The following is a 19,031-nucleotide window of genomic DNA, read 5'->3' as shown; positions in this document are numbered from 1 at the left end:
ATTAAAATACAATTTTAATTTTAAAAAACTAATATGACATGGCAAAAGTAAGGATTTTGATTAGATGTATGTGTAAATTTAATTTACACTGTCAGTGCACTACCTTTAAACTCTTATATTTTTTATCTTTGTAAAAAAAAATTTAAATGGAGGAAATATTATAATCTTATATAGAAACAGCATGAGGAGGAGCAAGGAGAAGTAACGGCCATTTGAGTTGAGTTAAAGATGACGCTGAGATTTCAACTTCAAATCCAACAATATCCTCCTCTTCCCATTCATTTCCAAATGCAACAACATGTTATTAGGAACAACAACTCTATCCGCTGTGCACTAACGAAACAAGGCCAACGATTTCTCACGAAACTCTCCACCTCCAATAACACCAACACCGATAATCTCATTCGTAAATTCGTACAATCCTCCTCAAAATCCGTACTACTCTCCACTCTCACTCACCTCCTCTCTCCCACCACCCACAACAACAACAACAACCTCTCTTCTTTCGCCCTCCCCGTAAGTCTCTCTCATAATTTTTTCTTCCCAAATTACCCCTGTAACTAATCATAACTAACTCTTGTATTTTTCTCAACAGCTCTATACAAGAATCTCCGAATCACCATGGTTCACATCCAACCCTACCATCACGGCAGACCTCATTTCCCTTCTCCACAAACTCCAACTCCACACCGAATCCCAAACGCTATTCTCCCAAACAATTTCAAATCTCAACAACCGTGAACGTGACCTTGTTCTCTTCTACTCTAAACTATTAGACTCACACTCCAAACGCGCTTCTCAAACCGGCTTCGATTCCGCTTATTCTTATCTCAACAACCTTCTTCACACTTCCTCTTCTCTTTACGTCAAACGCAGAGCTTATCAATCCATGGTTAGTGGATTATGTGTAATGGACAAGCCTCGTGAGGCTGAGAATCTCATTCAGGATTTTCAACAAACAGATGGTGGTCCTGGTGGGGATAGGATTCAAATTCAACCGTCTGCTTTTGAATTCAAGTCTGTTATATATGGATACGGAAGATTGGGTTTATTTCAGGATATGGTTAGAGTGGTTGATGAAATGGAGAAGAATGGGTTTCTTATGGATACTGTTTGTTACAATATGGTTCTTTCGACCTACGGAATTCATGGGGAGCATTTGGAAATGGTTTCTTGGCTTAGACGAATGAGGAATTCCGGTGTTCCGTTCTCTATAAGAACTTATAACTCTGTGTCTAATTCTTGTCCGACGATAATGAGGAAGGTTGTGGAGTTGTATGAGTTGCCGTTGTCAATAGAAGAGCTGTTGAATGAGTGTTTGGTTGGAGGAGAAGCTATGGTGATTAAGGAGTTACTTTCGTGTTGTGCGATTTTTGAAGAGGTAATGGTGTGGGATTCTTCGGAGGTTAAATTGGATTTGCATGGATTTCATTTGGGTTCGGCTTATTTGGTTATGTTACTTTGGTTCGAGGAGATGCGAAAGAGGTTGTTGAATGCTTCAAATTATGAGATTCCGGCTGAAATCACTTTGGTTTGTGGGGTTGGAAAGCATAGCAGTGTCAGAGGAGAATCACCGGTGAAAGCATTGGTTAAGGAGATGATGGTGAAGATGAAAGGTCCTCTCAGGATTGATAGGAAGAATGATGGTTGCTTTGTTGCGAAAGGTAAAGCTGTTAAAGTTTGGTTATGTGAATTGACAAAGCTATGATTTTGCTACTATATATGACGATGGTGATGTTAAACATGAAATCAAATGATATGACAAAGATAGTTTCACTTTCACACGCACTTGCTATGCGATTAGTATTTATTGACTTAAATTACTTTGGTGCTGGACTTCAACTTGTGTATCATTTGATTCAGATTGTAGGACCTTGTTATCTTCCTCTTCCATAGCTTTGAACAACAAGTGTAGAAGAACTCGGTAGCTAGTTACATGTTTGTCAAAGGCTAGCATTGAACATAAATAATTAAATGAGCAAGTTTAATCGACTCAATTTTATTTATTTGCATTCGGTGTTTTGATTTCTTGCTAATAGAAAAAATTAGTTATAAGGTTAGAGAGCTAAACATGATTCAGCAAGCACTAGCAAGGCAAGTTAACCCCTTTTCATTTTCTGCAGTGGCTAGTCTTGGATATTTATCCAACAAATCTCAATGCATTTTGTAAACAACAAACCGATGAACCGGTTCTATACACAAAATCAAACCGATTTAATTAGTGAATCGGTCCTAGACACAAAATCAAACCGATTTAATTAGTGAATCGGTCCTAGACACAAAATCAAACCGATTTAATTGGTCATGCCCAGACTGAACTGTTGCGATATATATATATATTGAACCGAACTGAACTAGTACAGTACCAATTGAACACATATGCTAATCTCACACAAAGTCCACTGGTTGCTTTCATCTCAAGAATATTCTAGCTCCCAACTAAGCACATATGAGAGACCAATAAAATGATTAACCTATCCAGTAAGAGACAGAATCTTATCAAAGAAATATAACTCAATACAAAGCAATGAAAGAATACAATTTGAAATTGCATAACACAAAAACTTAATAATTATCATGAACAAACTGACACAATTTTTTTGAAGTTGAAAAACAAAAAACACCTTCTAGAGTTCATTCAACCTTAAGCAGAATTGTTTCATGATACTAGCGCTATGAATCCACGAAACATTAGAGTTCATTCAACCTTGAGTAGAATTGTTTCATGATACTAGCGCTATGAATCCACGAAACATTAATCCGATGGATCATTTATCTTTCTCAAGGGTGGCCTTGAAAATGTCATTGGGACAACAACCATATAATTCACTTGAGTGCAGTTCTTTAAATGGACAACAAACTATGAAGCATTTGGTCATTCATGTATGAATGGTTAGAGAGATTAATCTTGCGGAGTTTGAAAAGTTTCGACGAAAGAGTCTCTATTCCATCATGTAAGTTATTGCAAACTGTGCGCCTTCCGCTTAGGTCCAGTTCTTCGAGCAAAGGGAAAGAGTCTCTTAATTGTATATTTACTTTACTTATCAATTCATATACTTAGTTTACTTTCAATTCAATTCTATACTTAGCTCTCTTAATTGTGTATACTTATCAATTCATGAAATCGTATACTTAAGCTCTCTCAATCGTATACATAGTAAAATTATTTTTTATCAATTAAGCTCTCTTTATAAATCGTATACTTAATTGTGTGTATACCAAATTATTTTTGTTACTTAATTATACTTGAATTGAAATACATAATTCTTCATACTAAAGTTTTAAATAAGATTTGTTGGAATTTAAATTCGAGTACTAGTTATAGAATATAATTATATGTGTTTTTGGCCAAGTCGGTTACTCGTAACAAAAACATGTTAATCAAAATTGGACCGAAAACAGAAATTTTATTCTAATTGTGTGTTTGGACCTGAAAACCGGCATGCAAAAATTAGAATTAAAATTTGGGATTGAAACTTGTATGGTTATAGTTCTTCTTAGATTTTACTGCAGCTTCTTTGTTCATGAGACTCAAGCGTCCATTGAAGCTCTTCTTTTGTCAATTTTGACAAATCTTTCGATTCTTCTGTGGCTACCACTATATGATCGAACTTGGGAGCCAATGACCTCAAGATCCTTGCAACAACTGCTCTTAATGTCAACACTTCTCCACATACCTTGAGGATCTTTGGGAGTTTCATTGGAAAAATTGTGAGGGTTTCTTCTCCAAGATCAAGGTGTTGGGGGTTTTGACAAGATCTTTACAATTTGGATTCGATCGAGTGAAAGCCTTGAACAACGAGAGGTTATTGCAAAGGAGTACTGTGAGATGGTGAATCGATTGGAGATCTTGGGTCATAACGATTTGCAATTTGAATTCGACCGAGTGAAATCACTGAAGAACGGTAGCTTCTTGCAAAGGAGTAGCGCGAGACGGTGAATCGGTTAGTGTTGTTGGGTGACTTGATAAAATTCAAATCAAAGAAAAAGGAGTGCAAGGATCAACACATAACATAGAGTTTGTAAGGTTGGATAGCAACATTTCTCTTGTAAACAATTTTTTGCACAGTAAGATTGATATCTCAATTCCAAATTGGAATTGGGGGAAGACGTAGCTGTAGGGAGGACGATCGACAAAGTGCCTAAACGAATCCTTGTGTCCTCTCTCTCTCTCTCTCTCTCTCTCTCTCTCTCTCTCTCTCTCTCTCTCTCTCTCTCTCTCTCTCTCTCTCTCTCTCTCTCTCTCTCTCTCTCTCTCTCTCTCTCTCTCTCTCTCTCTCTCATTTACTTGACATAAAAAAATTGTTAAATACATTGATTGCATATTCGATTCGTAGAGATTTTCCATTGCTTATTCAAAACTAAATTGATTTGTTGATTGCTTTACAATCTAATTGATTGTAAGATTTTTTTTATATAAACAAACTGGCAAGAAAAATCTGAAAAATCGATCACACGCCATGTGTTTGATAATTTGTCAATATAAGTTTTCTTACTATTTTTATTGGAAATAGGTTACCTTAGAAAGCCTATTGAAACAATTGATTTTCTTCTCTTGAAGTAAGCAAATGTCGGTTTTCCCCGACGAGGTTATCTTTGAAATGGCTTTCCTCTTGGTTGAGTTACAACTCCCTCGAATATGATAAGATAGAATAATCAGTTCTCATACTTGTTTTTAACTTCCTTTGATATGATATTGTGTTTGTCTTGCCTCTTCAATCTCTTAATTTATTCAATAAAGATAACATAATTATCATCACCTCTTATACCAAGATTGTCTGCCTTCTTCCAAATTTTAGCAGCCAAACTTCCCTCTTCCAACAATATAAACCTCTGATTCCCTTGAACTACATCCAAATTCGTTGTTGATTTACAACATAGAGCCGACCCGCCAGAAAATCTTTCAAATTGAGAGATAGAAGGAAAGACATGTTTATGTGATGATTGGATTGAGGAATTGGCACAATTAGAAGGGAGGAGGGAGGAGAAGTAATATGGGAATGTAGTTTGGAAAAAAGGAGAAACTTTGGTTGTCTCAGGTAGCGATGAGGCCATCAATTTTAGAAAGTAATTTTCTTTTCATTTTTAGTTCGGTAAAGAGAAAGGGAGATCTAGCAGGTTCAGAGTTTACAATCTGAAGGCCCAGATCACTAGCAGGTCCAGAGGCTACATGTTAAAGGGCCAAATCATTAAAGGGCCCCATAAAAATGGGCATATGAGAATCTCGGGTGCCCAAGTCACGAATATGAGATTTTCTAGTATTCGTCTCATCAACCATTGACTTAGTTTCCTTTGCCATTTTCCATGTCTGACTTTTAGAAGTTCTAGGATTGAAATGATGTGATCCGGAACCACAAATGGTGTTAATGTTGTTGTTGTTGTTGTTGAAGGTTTTGAGCAACTATGATTTATTCCTAAAAGTCTTTACTCAAGGATTGCGAGTGTCAAAAAAACATTTTCCAAATTTTGGAACAAACACCTGATTAGAAGTTTGATGCATTCCAAGCATGCAAATTGTATACGCTAGTGAAAGCAGTGATAATGATAGCATCAACAACCAATCTTGGTGAAGGCATATCTGACATTCAAGACAGGTCTCTACCACCTTGTATGGGACCTATACATGTTGTATTTTTGATATTCTCGGTAAACAATCTTGATATTCTGCGAAGATTTGTTGCATAGTATTTTTTATACTATGGATAAACAATGTAACCATTTTAAAAAAACTATAACCCCTCTGTTTTGTTTTAAAACCGAGGGGTTAGAGTAAAATAATATTATTTTTTTACAAAAATAGTTACATGTTTACCCATAATATTAAAAATACATTGTATGCAATAAATATTGTAAGAGACCTTTGCTCAAGCTGTAATTTTAATACTCTGGGTGAACAATCTGATTATATGCAAAAATTTATTTCATAAAATGTATTTTTAATATTCTAGGTAAATAATGTAACCATTTTTGAAAAAGAATTTTTTTTACTCTAACCTCTAGGTTGTTTTAAAAACCGAGATGATAGTTAAGTGTTTTTTTTCTTCCATATTTTCATTCAACGGCCTTAAGCAAATATTTTTCGTCCATTTAAAGGTTATCAACGCTCAAGAATCCGCCATTAGTGATCCGCGTGAAACCTAAGGGACGTCCATTATATAAGTTCTCTTACGATATTAAAAATCTAAGTGAAACATATGAAACCTAAGGAAACTTGGTAAAGTTATCTTCGAAGGATTGCAAGAGCAGAAAATCATCTGGGTTCAAGGTTTGTTCTATTAAATTTTTATTTGTATCGAAAATATTTTTGATTATATATTTTAATTATCTTACCTTTTTTTTACGAGAAACAAATACATGCAAGATTCGTACATGAAAGAGTGTCTCAGTATTTGATCTTGTCCATAATATCAAGAAATTGAAGATCCATCATATGATCTTCATGGACAATTAATGAAATATTCTTTGTACACACTGTATCGAGTTTTATTAAAAAAATATAATATTATGAAAAATATTGTAACGAGATTTATTTTAAAAGAAATAATATAATTACCCCTCAATTTTTATGATAAACCGAGATAAAATAAGCGCTAGTTTTTGTAAATAATAAAATTGCAAAAACCTGGGTTCAAATCCATGTCATAATAAACCTTTACCTTAATGTTTTAAAAACCGATGTGTTAAGTCATTACTTTTCATAACGCTCTTTGTTACCCCGACTTTTGCTGAAACATCGTCTGGGCCTTGTAACATCGTCCGGGCATAAATAATCTCCAAATGATTGAACAGTTAACACAAAAAATAGGTTTCACGATGAAGCAATTTGACAATAGCGGGTTTCGAACCTGAGATCTTAAGATAAACACACTCTCAGCACCCAAGCGTTTCACCGCTAGATGACACACGCACACAATTAAGTATATGATTTTATGATCCTAAAACACTCCTCTCTTTACGGCGGTTCACAAAGATAAATTGTTTTGGAAGCATGAGTCCAATGGTAAGTTCTCAGTTCGAAGTGCTTATAGGTATTGTATCAATGATGCTATTGATACCTCTCACCTAAGAATTAAGGAGAGCTGGAATTTGTTATGGAACATCAAGGCCTCACCCAGAGTTAAGAATTTTCTGTGGCGTCTGCGTAGAGACTGTGTGCCTACTCGAAGGAGATTGTTGGATAAAGGTGTTAATTGTCCCTCTAATTGTGTTGCGTGTATGGATGGCGAAGAGAATAGTTTTAACTTATTCATCCAGTGTTCTAAAAGTATAGAGTGTTGGATAAGAGTGGGTTTGTGGCCTTTGTTGCAGCGGATTAGTAGTAATGAAGAATTATTTGCGTCTGTGATTTTCTCCTTTTTGCAGGTTTCCAACCATGACCAAAAAGCGATTTTCTCAGTTACCTTATGGAGTATCTGGAAAGGGAGAAATAATCAGGTTTGGAATCAGGTGGAAGACTCTCCGACGCTCATCTGTCAGCGGGCAAGTCAGTTGTTGACAGATTGGAAAGAAGCTCAGAAATATCGCCTCAACAATGAGATTATTACTTCACCGCCAGCTATTATCAGATGGGAAAAACCGCAGAGGGGCAGATTTAAGTGCAATATTGACGCCGCTTTTTCTCATAATAAGGTTGGTTTTGGTGCCTGTATTAGAGATGAATTGGGTAATTTCATTGTAGCTCGGACTGAATGGTTCTCTCCTTGCACCGATGTTGTTATTGGCGAGGCTCTAGGCCTTCTGAAAGCTGTTAACTGGGTCCATGATATGGGGTACGACAATATGGATTTTGAATTAGATGCTAAGCGGGTTATGGATAGTGTAACCTCTCCGAGACCTAATGACTCGGATCTAGGCGCTATTACGGAAGAATGTAACCGGTTGATGGCCCTCTTCTTTAGGAACTCTCATGTTAAGTTCGTTAGAAGACAAGCTAATGAGGTTGCTCACGCTCTTGCACGGGTGGCTCCATTTATGGCTAGTTTTCATAATTTCTATGATATTCCAACATGTATTCAGAATATTATTATTAATGAAATGAGTTAATTTTCCCCCGTCAAAAAAAAAAATGTAGGAGAAATATGCATGTACGTGAACTTTGAAATATTCTCTTTCAAACAAAACCCTAGAATCTAAAATCTGTAACCATTCTCTTTTATTCACAGAAATGGCAGAAGCATCAGATATACCTGATGAATACTGGGAATCCATTTTCAAAATCCTCAACGAAGATGAAAATGAGAAACACCATCTCCACTTCAAGTCTCTCTCCCTCGTTTCAAACAAGTTTCTCTCCATCACCAGCACTCTTCAATCCTCCCTCAATGTCTATAATCCAACACGTTTTTTTCTTCCTGCATTTCTCAAAAGGTTCACCAATCTCACCTCTCTCAACTTCACTTGTTTCCACGATGACCTCAATGAATTTCTCCATCAACTCTCTCGATTTCCATCCAACATCACATCACTCAATCTCTCCCACAAACCCAACATTCCGGTTGATGGCCTGAGAGCCTTCTCTCAGAGTAACAAAACCCTAACATCTCTCAAATGTTCCAACGTGAATTCCATCAATAGCTATGACTTGTTACTCATTGTCGATTGTTTCCCTTTGCTCGAAGAACTCGGCCTAAGTGGAGATCATCAATTCAGCATTTGCAATAACTTACATAATGGGATAGCGACTCTTTCTATGAAACTTTTCAAACTCCGCAAGATTAACCTCTCTCTTCATTCATACATGAACGACATATTGCTCTATCGCTTGTTCATGAATTGTAAGCTTCTCCAAGAGGCCATCATATTTGACTGTTACTCCGTATCCATTGAAGGTATTACTTTAGCTCTCAGTGAAAGACCAACACTGAGGTCTTTATCATTTACTCATGATTCAGAAAATTTTACAAATTTGTTTGCATTGATTACAAACCATCCATCACTTAGTTATATCACAATGGAATACAAACGTCGTTGGAGAACCAGTATGCAAAATTCTAATACTTGGATGGATTATGTTGTAAGTCCTCGATTAAAGTCTCTATGTTTGGTTGGAAATACATGGTTAAGTGATGACAACGTCGTAACATTTGCTTCCATTTTCCCTAATTTGCAGCTGCTCGATTTAAGTTATTGCAATAAGATATCTAAAAGCATTTGTCATGTTTTAAACATGTGTTGCAAAATTAGGCATTTGAACTTAGCTCATTGTTCAAAAGTGAAGCTACTTGAAATGAACTTTGAAGCTCCTAAATTGGAGTTGTTAAACTTGTCACATACAAAAGTTAAGGATGAAACACTTGGTGTGATCTCAAAGAATTGTTGCGGCCTTTTGCAACTTTTACTTGAAAAATGTGTTTATGTTACATATATAGGAGTGAACCGTGTGGTAGAAAACTGCACACAATTGAGAGAGATCAATTTGAAGAAATGATGTGGAGTGAATTCTAAGGTTGTTGCTTCAATGATATCTTCAAGGCCATCACTGAAAAAGATACATGTTCCACCGAGTTATGGTTTAGACGACAAAGAAAAAGAATTTTGGTGGAGTCATAGAGATCTCCTGTGCTAGTATTATGAAACAGTTCTGATTTTTTTTAATAAGCAATGATATTAATAAAGGGAGCATAAGGGTTACTCCACCCACTACAAACGGAAAGCTCCTAACACTCAAAACAAAGGAGTGGAAGGATATTCCAAGTGTGATAATTACAAAGAACTCCTAGCTTATAGAAAGATAAGAGCCAATTCCAAGAGGAGAGGATAATCTCGGACATACACTCGGAAAAGCTAAACAACTCTTTTCTAAAAATACAAGCATTACGCTTCAACCATAAGCACCAAGCCGTTGCCAACCATATCACCGCCGCAATAGTCCTCTTTATTAAACTCTTCACTTTACCACAAGAAGCAAAGAATCCAACAAATTCATCAAAAGATAACTCCAATCCATGACCAATCCAATGGAATACCCTTCTCCATATCCGGGAAGTTATCTCACAACCTCCAATAAGGTGCAGTAAAGTCTCCTCTTTTTTCATGCACAAAACACACATCAAGTCATTAACATCCACCAAAACACCTCTTTTGAAAAGTTGATCTTTAGTTGCTATTCTATTATGAATAATACGCCAACCAAAAAACAGAATTTTTGCGGGAGCTTTGACATTCCACAAGTAAGACGCTTCTTTTACCAAACCCGCATTAAGAGGAGGACCCGATAGATAAGTTTTGAAGCGTTCATAACAAGACTTAACCGTAAACACACCCGATGATACATCTCGCCACGAAAAAGAGTCTGAAGCATGAACACGCAGGCTGCACTGCTGCAGTAAGACCGTAAGGTCCTGTACTAAGGCCATTAGGCCGCTGCTGTCCGCATCCGACAGCAAAGACAGATCCAGCACGTCTGTCACAATTCAAGTCCACCCTTCAGAACCTAAGCACCCAGCTTCAGCCACAGATATAAGGTGATTTTTCGCCAACATAAACAGTTCCGGGTATGCCTCCATTATCGGCTGCTCACCCAACCAACACCCATACCAAAAAGGGGTCTCCTTACCATTCCCCACCCTACAATCAACCGCTCTCGCAAAATGCCTATCACTCATTCTCTCATAGTTCTGATGAGAATTATGCTCATCAATTTGTTCATGATAATTGTTCAAGTTTTTATGTCATGCAATTTTAAACTGTATTCTTTTCATTACTTTGTTATGAATTATATTTCTTGGATAAGATTCTCTATTTTTTATTGAAACAATATTTACTGCATGAAGCAAAGATTTACAAGATTTTTGCTTGAAACAAATGAGTTTGTTAGTAAGAGTACGCAAATCTGTGATGTGTTAATATTCATTGTTTACCGGAACAATGAATGTATTTTTTTTATTAAAGATTAGTTTTGCCATTTAAAAAAATAGTGGTGCAGTTTGTTGTGCGTTTACCTGCTAATTCTATACACTCTATATTATATATATAAATTCAAATCGTTCCTTTTTGATATAAAATAAAATAAAAATATTTGTACTGTGATAAGAACTGAATTGAAATTTATGACTCCTTGTACTGAATTTTGTTTTCTATCTATGTCGATATATATGTTATATGCACGACAGAAAGCAAGAATGTTTGATATGTATTCATATTCATGATGAATATTTTAGATTAGGATGTTTGTAGTCTATCATTGAATACATAATACAAAGCTTGTGATGTAATCTTATAAGTGCTCATCATGTAGTCCTTTAATCGTGATAATAGATACTTCTTTTTGTAGTAGTGTTCATGATTATGAATATGATATCGCCAAGGTGTAATTGGTAGTGCTGCTTGAAGTTGGCATGATTCACTTGGAAATAAAAGGTTGTTGTTGTCATCCTGTGTTTTTTTTTCTGTAAGCTAGAAATTCATTGATGATAGAGAACCCAGGTTCTCACCTGAACTTACAAAAAAAGCTCAAGGGCGATAAACAAAACACCCAGAGAAAAAATTATCCACCAATTACAACTTACGACATGAAAAGCAAAGGATCTTTGCAAAAGTTATAAAAGTTACAATTGGTGAAACTAATTTTTCCTATGACTAACCACTTCCAAGCCAAAATCTTTGTATTCCAAACGATGTCGTTGATATTCCACGTATCGTTTCTGAACACGATACCATTCCTGACCAACCAAATGTTCCAGCAAGTAGCCATCCATAAGACCCCTTCTCTTCTATGCCTCATTTTCTTGTATTTGCAGTAACCATACCACCTCATGAAACTCTCCTTCATGGTAGAGAACTTTTCCGCTTTCCACCCGATCCAATCCGCCATATCCTTCCAAACCATGGTAGCTACAACACAATTAAGAAATAAGTGCTCGATTGATTCATCAGAGTCACCACAAAAACAGCATGTGGTTGTAGTATTTAGACCATGAACCTCCAAAGCGACACGAGTCGGGATCCTATTAAAAAAACTCCGCCAAGCGAAAGCCTTCACCTTCATTGGAACAAACATCTTCCAAATAATCTTAAAAGCTTTATCGTGCTTTTCCACCGGACCCATAGGGATATGTTTCGCGCTAACGGCAAGGTAGCAGCTAGAGACCGAGAAAGCGCCACTACTGTCCAGCAACCAAGTAACAGCATCTTTAACATTCACTTGCTCCATGACTGAAGAATTCTGCACGCAACCATGCGGAGAAGCCATCTGTGCAGAACTGTCTAGAGGGACAGCAACTGTTCCCAACGGACTCAGGCACGGCAGGGAGGTTAGCAGGCTGCTGAGCGGCAAAGCTAAGAGCTGTTCGTCAATAACTCTTTGCGGAATGCCAAGGTCTGACCATCTCCAACCATTATTGGACCACCCTCCCATTGAAGCCACGGAGACGTCCTGCAAAACAGAAAACGAAAACAGCGTCGGGTATAAGTCTTTAAGTATTCCTTCATTCATCCACCATGCGTGCCAAAATGACGCCTCGTAACCGTTCGCCACTCTAACTCGACAGTTTTGAGCAAAGAAGTTTTCGGGAGCGACATTATCCAGAGCCAGAATATCCTGCCACCATGTTGAACTAGTCTTCCTCCTATTAGACTGCCCCCCTCCGTTCATCACGAACATCGACACGTCTTCATACCAAGCCTTCAAAACATTGTACCATAAAGCTTCCTTCTCCGTCAATAATCTCCATTTCCACTTGCTCAAGAGAGCTAAATTAAATTCTTCTATTCTTCTAATGCCAAGGCCTCCATGTTTAATTGGAAGACAAACCGTATTCCAACTAAACTAACGAATGCACCGTTTATCCGCCGTGCCTCCCCACAAAAACTTGCTTTGGATTGCGTTTATCTCCCTAACCACTTTCTTAGGGGCTTTATGAAAGGATAGAGTGAAAATAGCAAGACTCCCCAAAACCGCCTTTAAAAGAGTTATCCGTCCGCCTAAAGAGAGATACCGATTCTTCCACCCGAGAAGCCTACATTTGATCTTGCTAACGATATTGCTCCATGTTGAAATCTTTCTAGAATTGTGTCCTACCGGAATGCCCAAGAAGTAAAACGCCTTGTCCTCCCTCTTACAAGAAAGGAAAGACTTAGCTATCTCGAGGAAATTGTCGCTCAAATTTATGCCAATGAGTTTGCTCTTGTGAAAATTAATTCCCAAGCCCGAAACTATTTGAAAACTTGTGAGGACCGATTTAATGGCCCACAAATGATCCCACCCTCCGTCACCCACCATAAGCGTGTCGTCCGCAAATTGAAGCACGTCGACGAAACACTTACCATGGATGTTAATCCCCGCATAGGAACCATTAGCCACCGCTCTATTTACCAACCACTTCAACCCTTCCGCCACGATAACATAAAGAAAAGGCGATAAAGGATCGCCTTGTCGCAATTCCTTCTCCACCTTAAACTCTATTGTGAGGATCGCCTTGTCGCAATCCTGTGTATTCGTTTTTCATCAAATTCAAACTCTTAATTAGTACTAACTGATTTTTTTGATCAGATTATGGCTTTTTCAACCCTTTTTGGTTCAGGTTTTAATCTCAAAATGCTTGTAAGGCTATTAGAAATACTAAGATCTTGAAAATCAGTGAAACAAAAGCGTGAAAAAGGTAAGTTTAGTTTTTTTTTTAAATAAGCAATGATATTAACCAAAGGGAGTATAATGGATACTCCACCCGAGAAAACAAACGGAAAGCTCTAACTACTCGCTAACAAGTAATTCCAAGAAAAAAGGATAATATGCGACAAGCATTCCGAAAAACTAAAAAACTCCTTAAAGATAATAGCATTCCTCTTCATCCAAATGCACCAAATAGTGTCTCAAAGGATTCCGGTCCCCCTCTCTTTTGGTTTCTTCCTCATGGGGAAATAGTTTTCATTATATTGGTGCATAGTTAGTGCTTAGTTTACTACATTCGCATAATAAGAAAAAAGTTGGGAGATGTTAATAAAGTTGTATGGTGTAGAATATTCTAACAATAGATGGTTGCGGAGTTGGAAGCAAGGTAAGATCATATTCTTGAGCTGAAAGAAAATAGTGGACTTTGTTTGAGATTAACAAATGTGTACATTTGATAAATAATGATAGATTCAATTTCTGTAACAATTCTGAAAATCTGAACCACTTGATGTTTGAATGCCAAAGAATGAAATAGATTTGGAGGGATGTTTTGAACTGGTTCCATAACAATCACTGCCTTGGTGAGTAGAACAGAGAGTTGAATTGGATTATGAATGTTAGCAAAGGTAAGAGGCGAAAGGCCCAAATCCTGAAAAGTGCCTTTGAAGAGACTATATACGAAAGCTAAGTTGGATATATAAAAATGATATAGGTTATGAGAAGCATGTAACTAATACAAATATAGGAAAATATAAACTCTAAAATGCTCGAGTTTATTCGGAGATACATTTCCAAACGCATAAAATACCATATTTTTGTCTAAATTTAATTTGGGGACGCATGTCCAAATAAACCCAAAGTTAATTCGTAGCTACATCTCCAAAGTCAACTTTTGTCTTTAGTAAATCAAGCCACCACCACATCTCCAGACGGCAGCCGCTAATATGCATAAACATTTACTTATGCATGGTGCATAAGTTAACCTAAGCCCTTGGATCAATATTTCCATCTAATGGCTAGAAATCACCATATATATATATATATATATATATATATATATATATATATATATATATATATATATATATATATATATATATATATATATATATATATATATTTACTAAAAACAGAAAAGAAAAAAAACGTTTTGCTGATTTTTTTCCTTCTCAATTCAACGACTCGACATCTTTTTCTTCTCAACTCACAACCGTCGCCACCGCCTGCACCGTCGCCACCGCCAATCTCCGCCGATCACCACCGTCTTCATCCTTCCTTCCCAACACATCACCACTGTTGCCATGCTTCCTTCCCAACACCTCATCACCGTCGCCTTTCTTCGCCGCCATCAATTACTCATTCCGGTGATTCCTCACAGCTCACTTTCATCCACGAAATCATAGGTATTGGATTTTACACTTGTTAAATTGAATTTTAGATGATTCACACTTCAATTTCTGAATTTCTATAGAACTGATTGTTTTACCTAATTCAAGAATTCATTGAGTAATGTATGTACTATGGTTGAGTAGTGTTACGATTCCATGAGTAATGTATATTTTGATAGAATAACCTTGCATACTTCCATGAGTAATGTGCAATATATTTTGATAGAATAACCTTGCCTACTGTATAATATTAAATTGAATTTTAGAATTCCCACTTCAATTTCTGATTTCTTTCTTGCAATATGTGATTACCTAATGCGAGAATTCATCGAGTAATGTGTAATATGGTTGAGTAATGTTAGGATTCCATGAGTAATGTGCAATATATTTTGATAGAATAACCTTGACTGTATAATATTGAATATGCATATCTATCTTTCCTATTATTAAAGTTGTAATTTGTATTTTGTAGGTTGTGTTGCTAATGGATGAGATTTCGTCTTCCACAAATGTCACTCAAGATGTTGGTTCAATCTCCGATGAAAATAAAGAATCGTGGCAACATTTTGTCTTCCACGACCTTTCATCAATCAAGGATTTCTATGCTAAATACGCTCATGAAAAGGGATTTAGCGTGAGAAGAAATTTGCACTCCTTCTTTGATTCTCATAACAAAAAATGGACATTGTGCAATATATCCGTTATGTTTGTAACAAGCATGGTTTCAAGCACGGAAGTCGGGCGGATCTTAAGAACAAGATAAACTCGGATACTCCTGTTCTCATTGAATATCAGAAAGAGAAAGAACTTCCCGAGGAAAGGACTGGTTGCCCAGCTAGTATTTCGTTGAAGTATGATTCCAATGTTAAAGGTTATCACATATACAAATGGAATGTTACTCATAACCACCCTCTCCATAAACCCGAGCATTCGCATTACTTGAGAACGGCTCGAGAGATTAGTGAGCCTAAAAAACAACTTGCTATAATAAATTCAAAATCAGGCATGTCTGTAAGATCCTCCTTTCAAGTTATGCGTCAAATAGCTGGTGGTTCGAAGAACCTTGGGTATTGCTTCCAAGATTTAAAGAACTTTCTCACCACTGTTCGACAAAAGGAAATGGTCATTGGTGATGCAACTATTATCCAAGAATATCTTAGAAACGAAGCTTTGAGGAACCCATCATTTTATTATGATATCCAAGTAGATTCTGAAGAGAACATAGCTAGTATTTTCTGGTCAGATGCAATCATGCAGCAAGACTATGAATTATTTGGTGATCTCATCAGTTTCGACATAACTTATCGAACAAATACGGAGTATCGCCCATTAGGTATGTGTTCTATTCATTTCACTACTATTATATCAAGCTTCCATTTTATTTTGTAATTATCAGTGCATTGATATATTCTCTCTACCATATTTATTATTACATCATTATATATTAGTATAAAGATATATTGATAACATCCTTTGTTTTAGGTATGACACTGCTTTTATATTGATAACATCAATTGTTTTAACTTTTTCGTTATATGTTTTTGTCATACATACCAGCTCCGTTCCTTGGATTTGACAACCACCATAAGAGTGTATTATTTGGTTGTGCCCTGCTCTACGATGAGACTTCAGCAAGTTTTGATTGGTTGTTTACCACTTTCCTGAAGTGCATGAAAAATAAGAAACCCATTACAATTTATACAGACCAAGCTTGTGCTTTGATGAAGTCAGTTCCAAACATCTTCCCCGATGTCTTCCATGGGTTGTGTTCTTGGCACATGGGGGAGAATGCAAAGTCCAACTTAGGCTCTCGTTGCAATGGTGCATTTCTTGACGAACTACATCACTTGGTTTCGAATGTTGATGATGAGGCAGAGTTTGACTTCAATTGGAATAAGATGCTTCAAAATTGTTTTGGTGGTAAAGCCACTTCTGAATTTACTTGGCTTGTCCAGATTCATCGTAATCGTACTCAATGGTCTTCTGCTTGGGTGAAATCACACTTCACTGTCGGTTTGAAGACCACACAGTTAAGTGAGTCGTTCAATGCCTTTCTTCGCCACTTTCTTCAGCCAGACCACTCACTTGTGCAATTCTTTATCCATTTCAATGTTATGGTTGAGAAAATGCGAGATAATCATGCTGATTGTGATTTCAAGGCTGCCAATACTAGGCCAAGAAACAATTATCCCAACAGCCAACTCATGAGGTCCGTTGTCGCCAAGTATACTCCAGCATCATTTGCATTCATTCACAAGCAATATGATCTTTCTTTCAAATATTATTATGAGGAGGACACGTCAAGAAGTTCAATTTCTAATAGAGTTTTCAAAGTGTTCACAATTCAACTTGTTCGTGATGCCGATGAGATGGATTTTGATAACGATGCCGCTGCGAATGTTTATATGTTGGTCGAAGAAGTTCCAGAAAACCTTCTTCCTAATGATCAAGATCCTTTGCGACTTGATGAGAGGGTTGTTAATGTAGATATTGGGAACAAGATTTTTTACTTGTACATGTCGGATGTTCGAGAATCGGGGATTCTTATGTCGCCATGTTTTCAAGATATTAGACTTCTTAGGGAGTTTTGTCCAATACCAGTCCTTGAAGTCCATACCTGACCACTACATATTGAAGTGTTGGACTAAAGGAATTCGTCCATCCCTTGATGCTTTAAAACCCATCAGTATTGGAGGTATTCAAGATACTACTTTTGCACAAAGATATCAACAAGCTTCTGGTGTTATGCTTTAGATTATAACCCGTGTTTGCATGGACCCTGATGCGTGCCAATTTTTTCTTAATGCTGCAATTGAATGTGGGAAGCAAGCGGAAGAGTTGATTGTTGCTAAAGGTGTTTCCGGTCAACCTTCATCTTCCAGGTCTGCATCTTGCAAAGATACTAGTGTTGCTGAACCTCTTGTAGTTGATTCTAGTGGAAAAAAGTTCAAAAAGAGACCCAATCCGATCAGGGCTAAGAAATGGCTCAAAAGTGATTATGAGTTAGCTAGGGAGAGACAAAGATTCATCGCACAGCGGAAGAAACAAAAGAAAGAAGAAGATGCTGCAAAATTAGCTTTAACAATCAACAATGTTGATTGATTTTCATTAATTTCTTTCCATTATTTTAGACAATTATATTTCAGTCTACTATTTCAAATTTTCATCATACTGTAAGCAGAATTTTTACTATTCCGTTTTAGTTACTGCAAATACATTAGTGACCGGAATGGATAATAAATGATATTTCTATGTTTCCATTGCCAATTTAGCTTCTTCTCAATCAATCAATCAGTAGATGAATTAGTTTGTTTTTCAATTAGGAATCAGTAGATGAATCACTTTGTTATTTTGTCTACTTTACCTTGTTATTAGTAAACTTTGTGGTAGCTAGGATGATTTATATCTACTCCTTAATTAATTTATGACTTCCATTTTTAAAAATGAAATAAAATTATACTTGGTTTTGTGTTATGTCAAAGGTTATGATGCTGTCTATGTTCTTTGTATATAATGCCTAAGTAATGATTCATGCATGGCTAGTAGTTACCTTTCTCAATTGGAGATATAATATTAGAAAGGTTAACCGACTTGTCATTTTATTAAAATAGTAGAAACAAGTGATTAAAATTACTACAATTTCACATTTTTAAATATGTATAACAGTTTTCTTTCATATTATAATATGCTTTGTATTTTTTATGAATCGAAGCAAAAAATGTGGATAGCCGCACGTTTTCGTCTTGTTGTCATATATTCTTTGAAGAAAGAGTTGTAAAATTGGATATCCACTTGTGTGTCATTTCAACTACTAATTTCTAAGTAATGATATAATTCACATTTTTGTTCATTGTCCAATTTTTTATTAATATGGTTCATTGGATTATCTTGATTTTGAAGTAGAGTAATAAAATGAATTGAGCTCAAAGAACATATTTAACACAATAATAATAAAATGAATTGAGTTCAAAGAACTTATTTAACACAATAAAACTATGCTTTATTATGCATCCATCTTCGATAGTTTCTCTTAG

The 19,031-nt window shown here is 36.3% G+C and overlaps 6 protein-coding genes across 6 annotated transcripts; 4 read left to right on the top strand and 2 right to left on the bottom strand.

The window, feature by feature from the left end:
* Window positions 1-191: 191 nt before the first annotated feature.
* LOC131645916 (pentatricopeptide repeat-containing protein At2g17033-like) lies at window positions 192-2,997 on the top strand. The gene is made up of 2 exons (XM_058916107.1): window positions 192-516; window positions 596-2,997. Exons 1-2 carry the CDS (start codon window positions 229-231, stop codon window positions 1,706-1,708), a joined length of 1,401 nt encoding a protein of 466 aa, XP_058772090.1. The 5' UTR covers window positions 192-228; the 3' UTR covers window positions 1,709-2,997.
* Window positions 2,998-7,215: 4,218 nt separating this feature from the next.
* On the top strand, window positions 7,216-8,043 carry LOC131648588 (uncharacterized). The gene has a single exon (XM_058918334.1). It carries the CDS (start codon window positions 7,216-7,218, stop codon window positions 8,041-8,043), a length of 828 nt encoding a protein of 275 aa, XP_058774317.1.
* Window positions 8,044-8,164: 121 nt separating this feature from the next.
* LOC131648587 (uncharacterized) lies at window positions 8,165-9,427 on the top strand. Its single transcript, XM_058918333.1, has one exon. The coding sequence runs from the start codon at window positions 8,165-8,167 to the stop codon at window positions 9,425-9,427; it is 1,263 nt and encodes a 420-aa protein (XP_058774316.1).
* Window positions 9,428-9,656: 229 nt separating this feature from the next.
* LOC131648586 (uncharacterized) lies at window positions 9,657-10,355 on the bottom strand. Its single transcript, XM_058918332.1, has one exon. It carries the CDS (start codon window positions 10,353-10,355, stop codon window positions 9,657-9,659), a length of 699 nt encoding a protein of 232 aa, XP_058774315.1.
* A 1,148-nt stretch (window positions 10,356-11,503) lies between these two features.
* LOC131648585 (uncharacterized) lies at window positions 11,504-12,592 on the bottom strand. The gene has a single exon (XM_058918331.1). It carries the CDS (start codon window positions 12,590-12,592, stop codon window positions 11,504-11,506), a length of 1,089 nt encoding a protein of 362 aa, XP_058774314.1.
* Window positions 12,593-15,675: 3,083 nt separating this feature from the next.
* LOC131648584 (protein FAR1-RELATED SEQUENCE 5-like) lies at window positions 15,676-17,618 on the top strand. The gene is made up of 2 exons (XM_058918329.1): window positions 15,676-16,330; window positions 16,555-17,618. The coding sequence occupies exons 1-2, from the start codon at window positions 15,676-15,678 to the stop codon at window positions 17,616-17,618; spliced, it is 1,719 nt and encodes a 572-aa protein (XP_058774312.1).
* Window positions 17,619-19,031: the final 1,413 nt, after the last annotated feature.

Source organism: Vicia villosa, linkage group LG2 (genome assembly GCF_029867415.1).
Source record: "Vicia villosa cultivar HV-30 ecotype Madison, WI linkage group LG2, Vvil1.0, whole genome shotgun sequence".
NCBI classification, from domain to species: Eukaryota; Viridiplantae; Streptophyta; class Magnoliopsida; order Fabales; family Fabaceae; genus Vicia; species Vicia villosa.
This window is presented reverse-complemented; position numbering and strand designations above follow the sequence as displayed.

What these genes read in the sequence shown, in the direction of transcription:
- LOC131648586 (XM_058918332.1), bottom strand. Translation starts at nt 10,355, where the DNA reads ATGGCCTTAGTACAGGACCTTACGGTCTTACTGCAGCAGTGCAGCCTG.
- LOC131648587 (XM_058918333.1), top strand. Translation starts at nt 8,165, where the DNA reads ATGGCAGAAGCATCAGATATACCTGATGAATACTGGGAATCCATTTTC.
- LOC131648584 (XM_058918329.1), top strand. Translation starts at nt 15,676, where the DNA reads ATGGACATTGTGCAATATATCCGTTATGTTTGTAACAAGCATGGTTTC. An exon ending in TACGGAGTATCGCCCATTAG is followed by an intron (nt 16,331 to 16,554) that starts GTATGTGTTCTA and finishes CATACATACCAG; the next exon opens with CTCCGTTCCTTGGATTTGAC.
- LOC131648588 (XM_058918334.1), top strand. Translation starts at nt 7,216, where the DNA reads ATGGATGGCGAAGAGAATAGTTTTAACTTATTCATCCAGTGTTCTAAA.
- LOC131648585 (XM_058918331.1), bottom strand. Translation starts at nt 12,592, where the DNA reads ATGAACGGAGGGGGGCAGTCTAATAGGAGGAAGACTAGTTCAACATGG.
- LOC131645916 (XM_058916107.1), top strand. Translation starts at nt 229, where the DNA reads ATGACGCTGAGATTTCAACTTCAAATCCAACAATATCCTCCTCTTCCC. An exon ending in TCTCTTCTTTCGCCCTCCCC is followed by an intron (nt 517 to 595) that starts GTAAGTCTCTCT and finishes TTTTCTCAACAG; the next exon opens with CTCTATACAAGAATCTCCGA.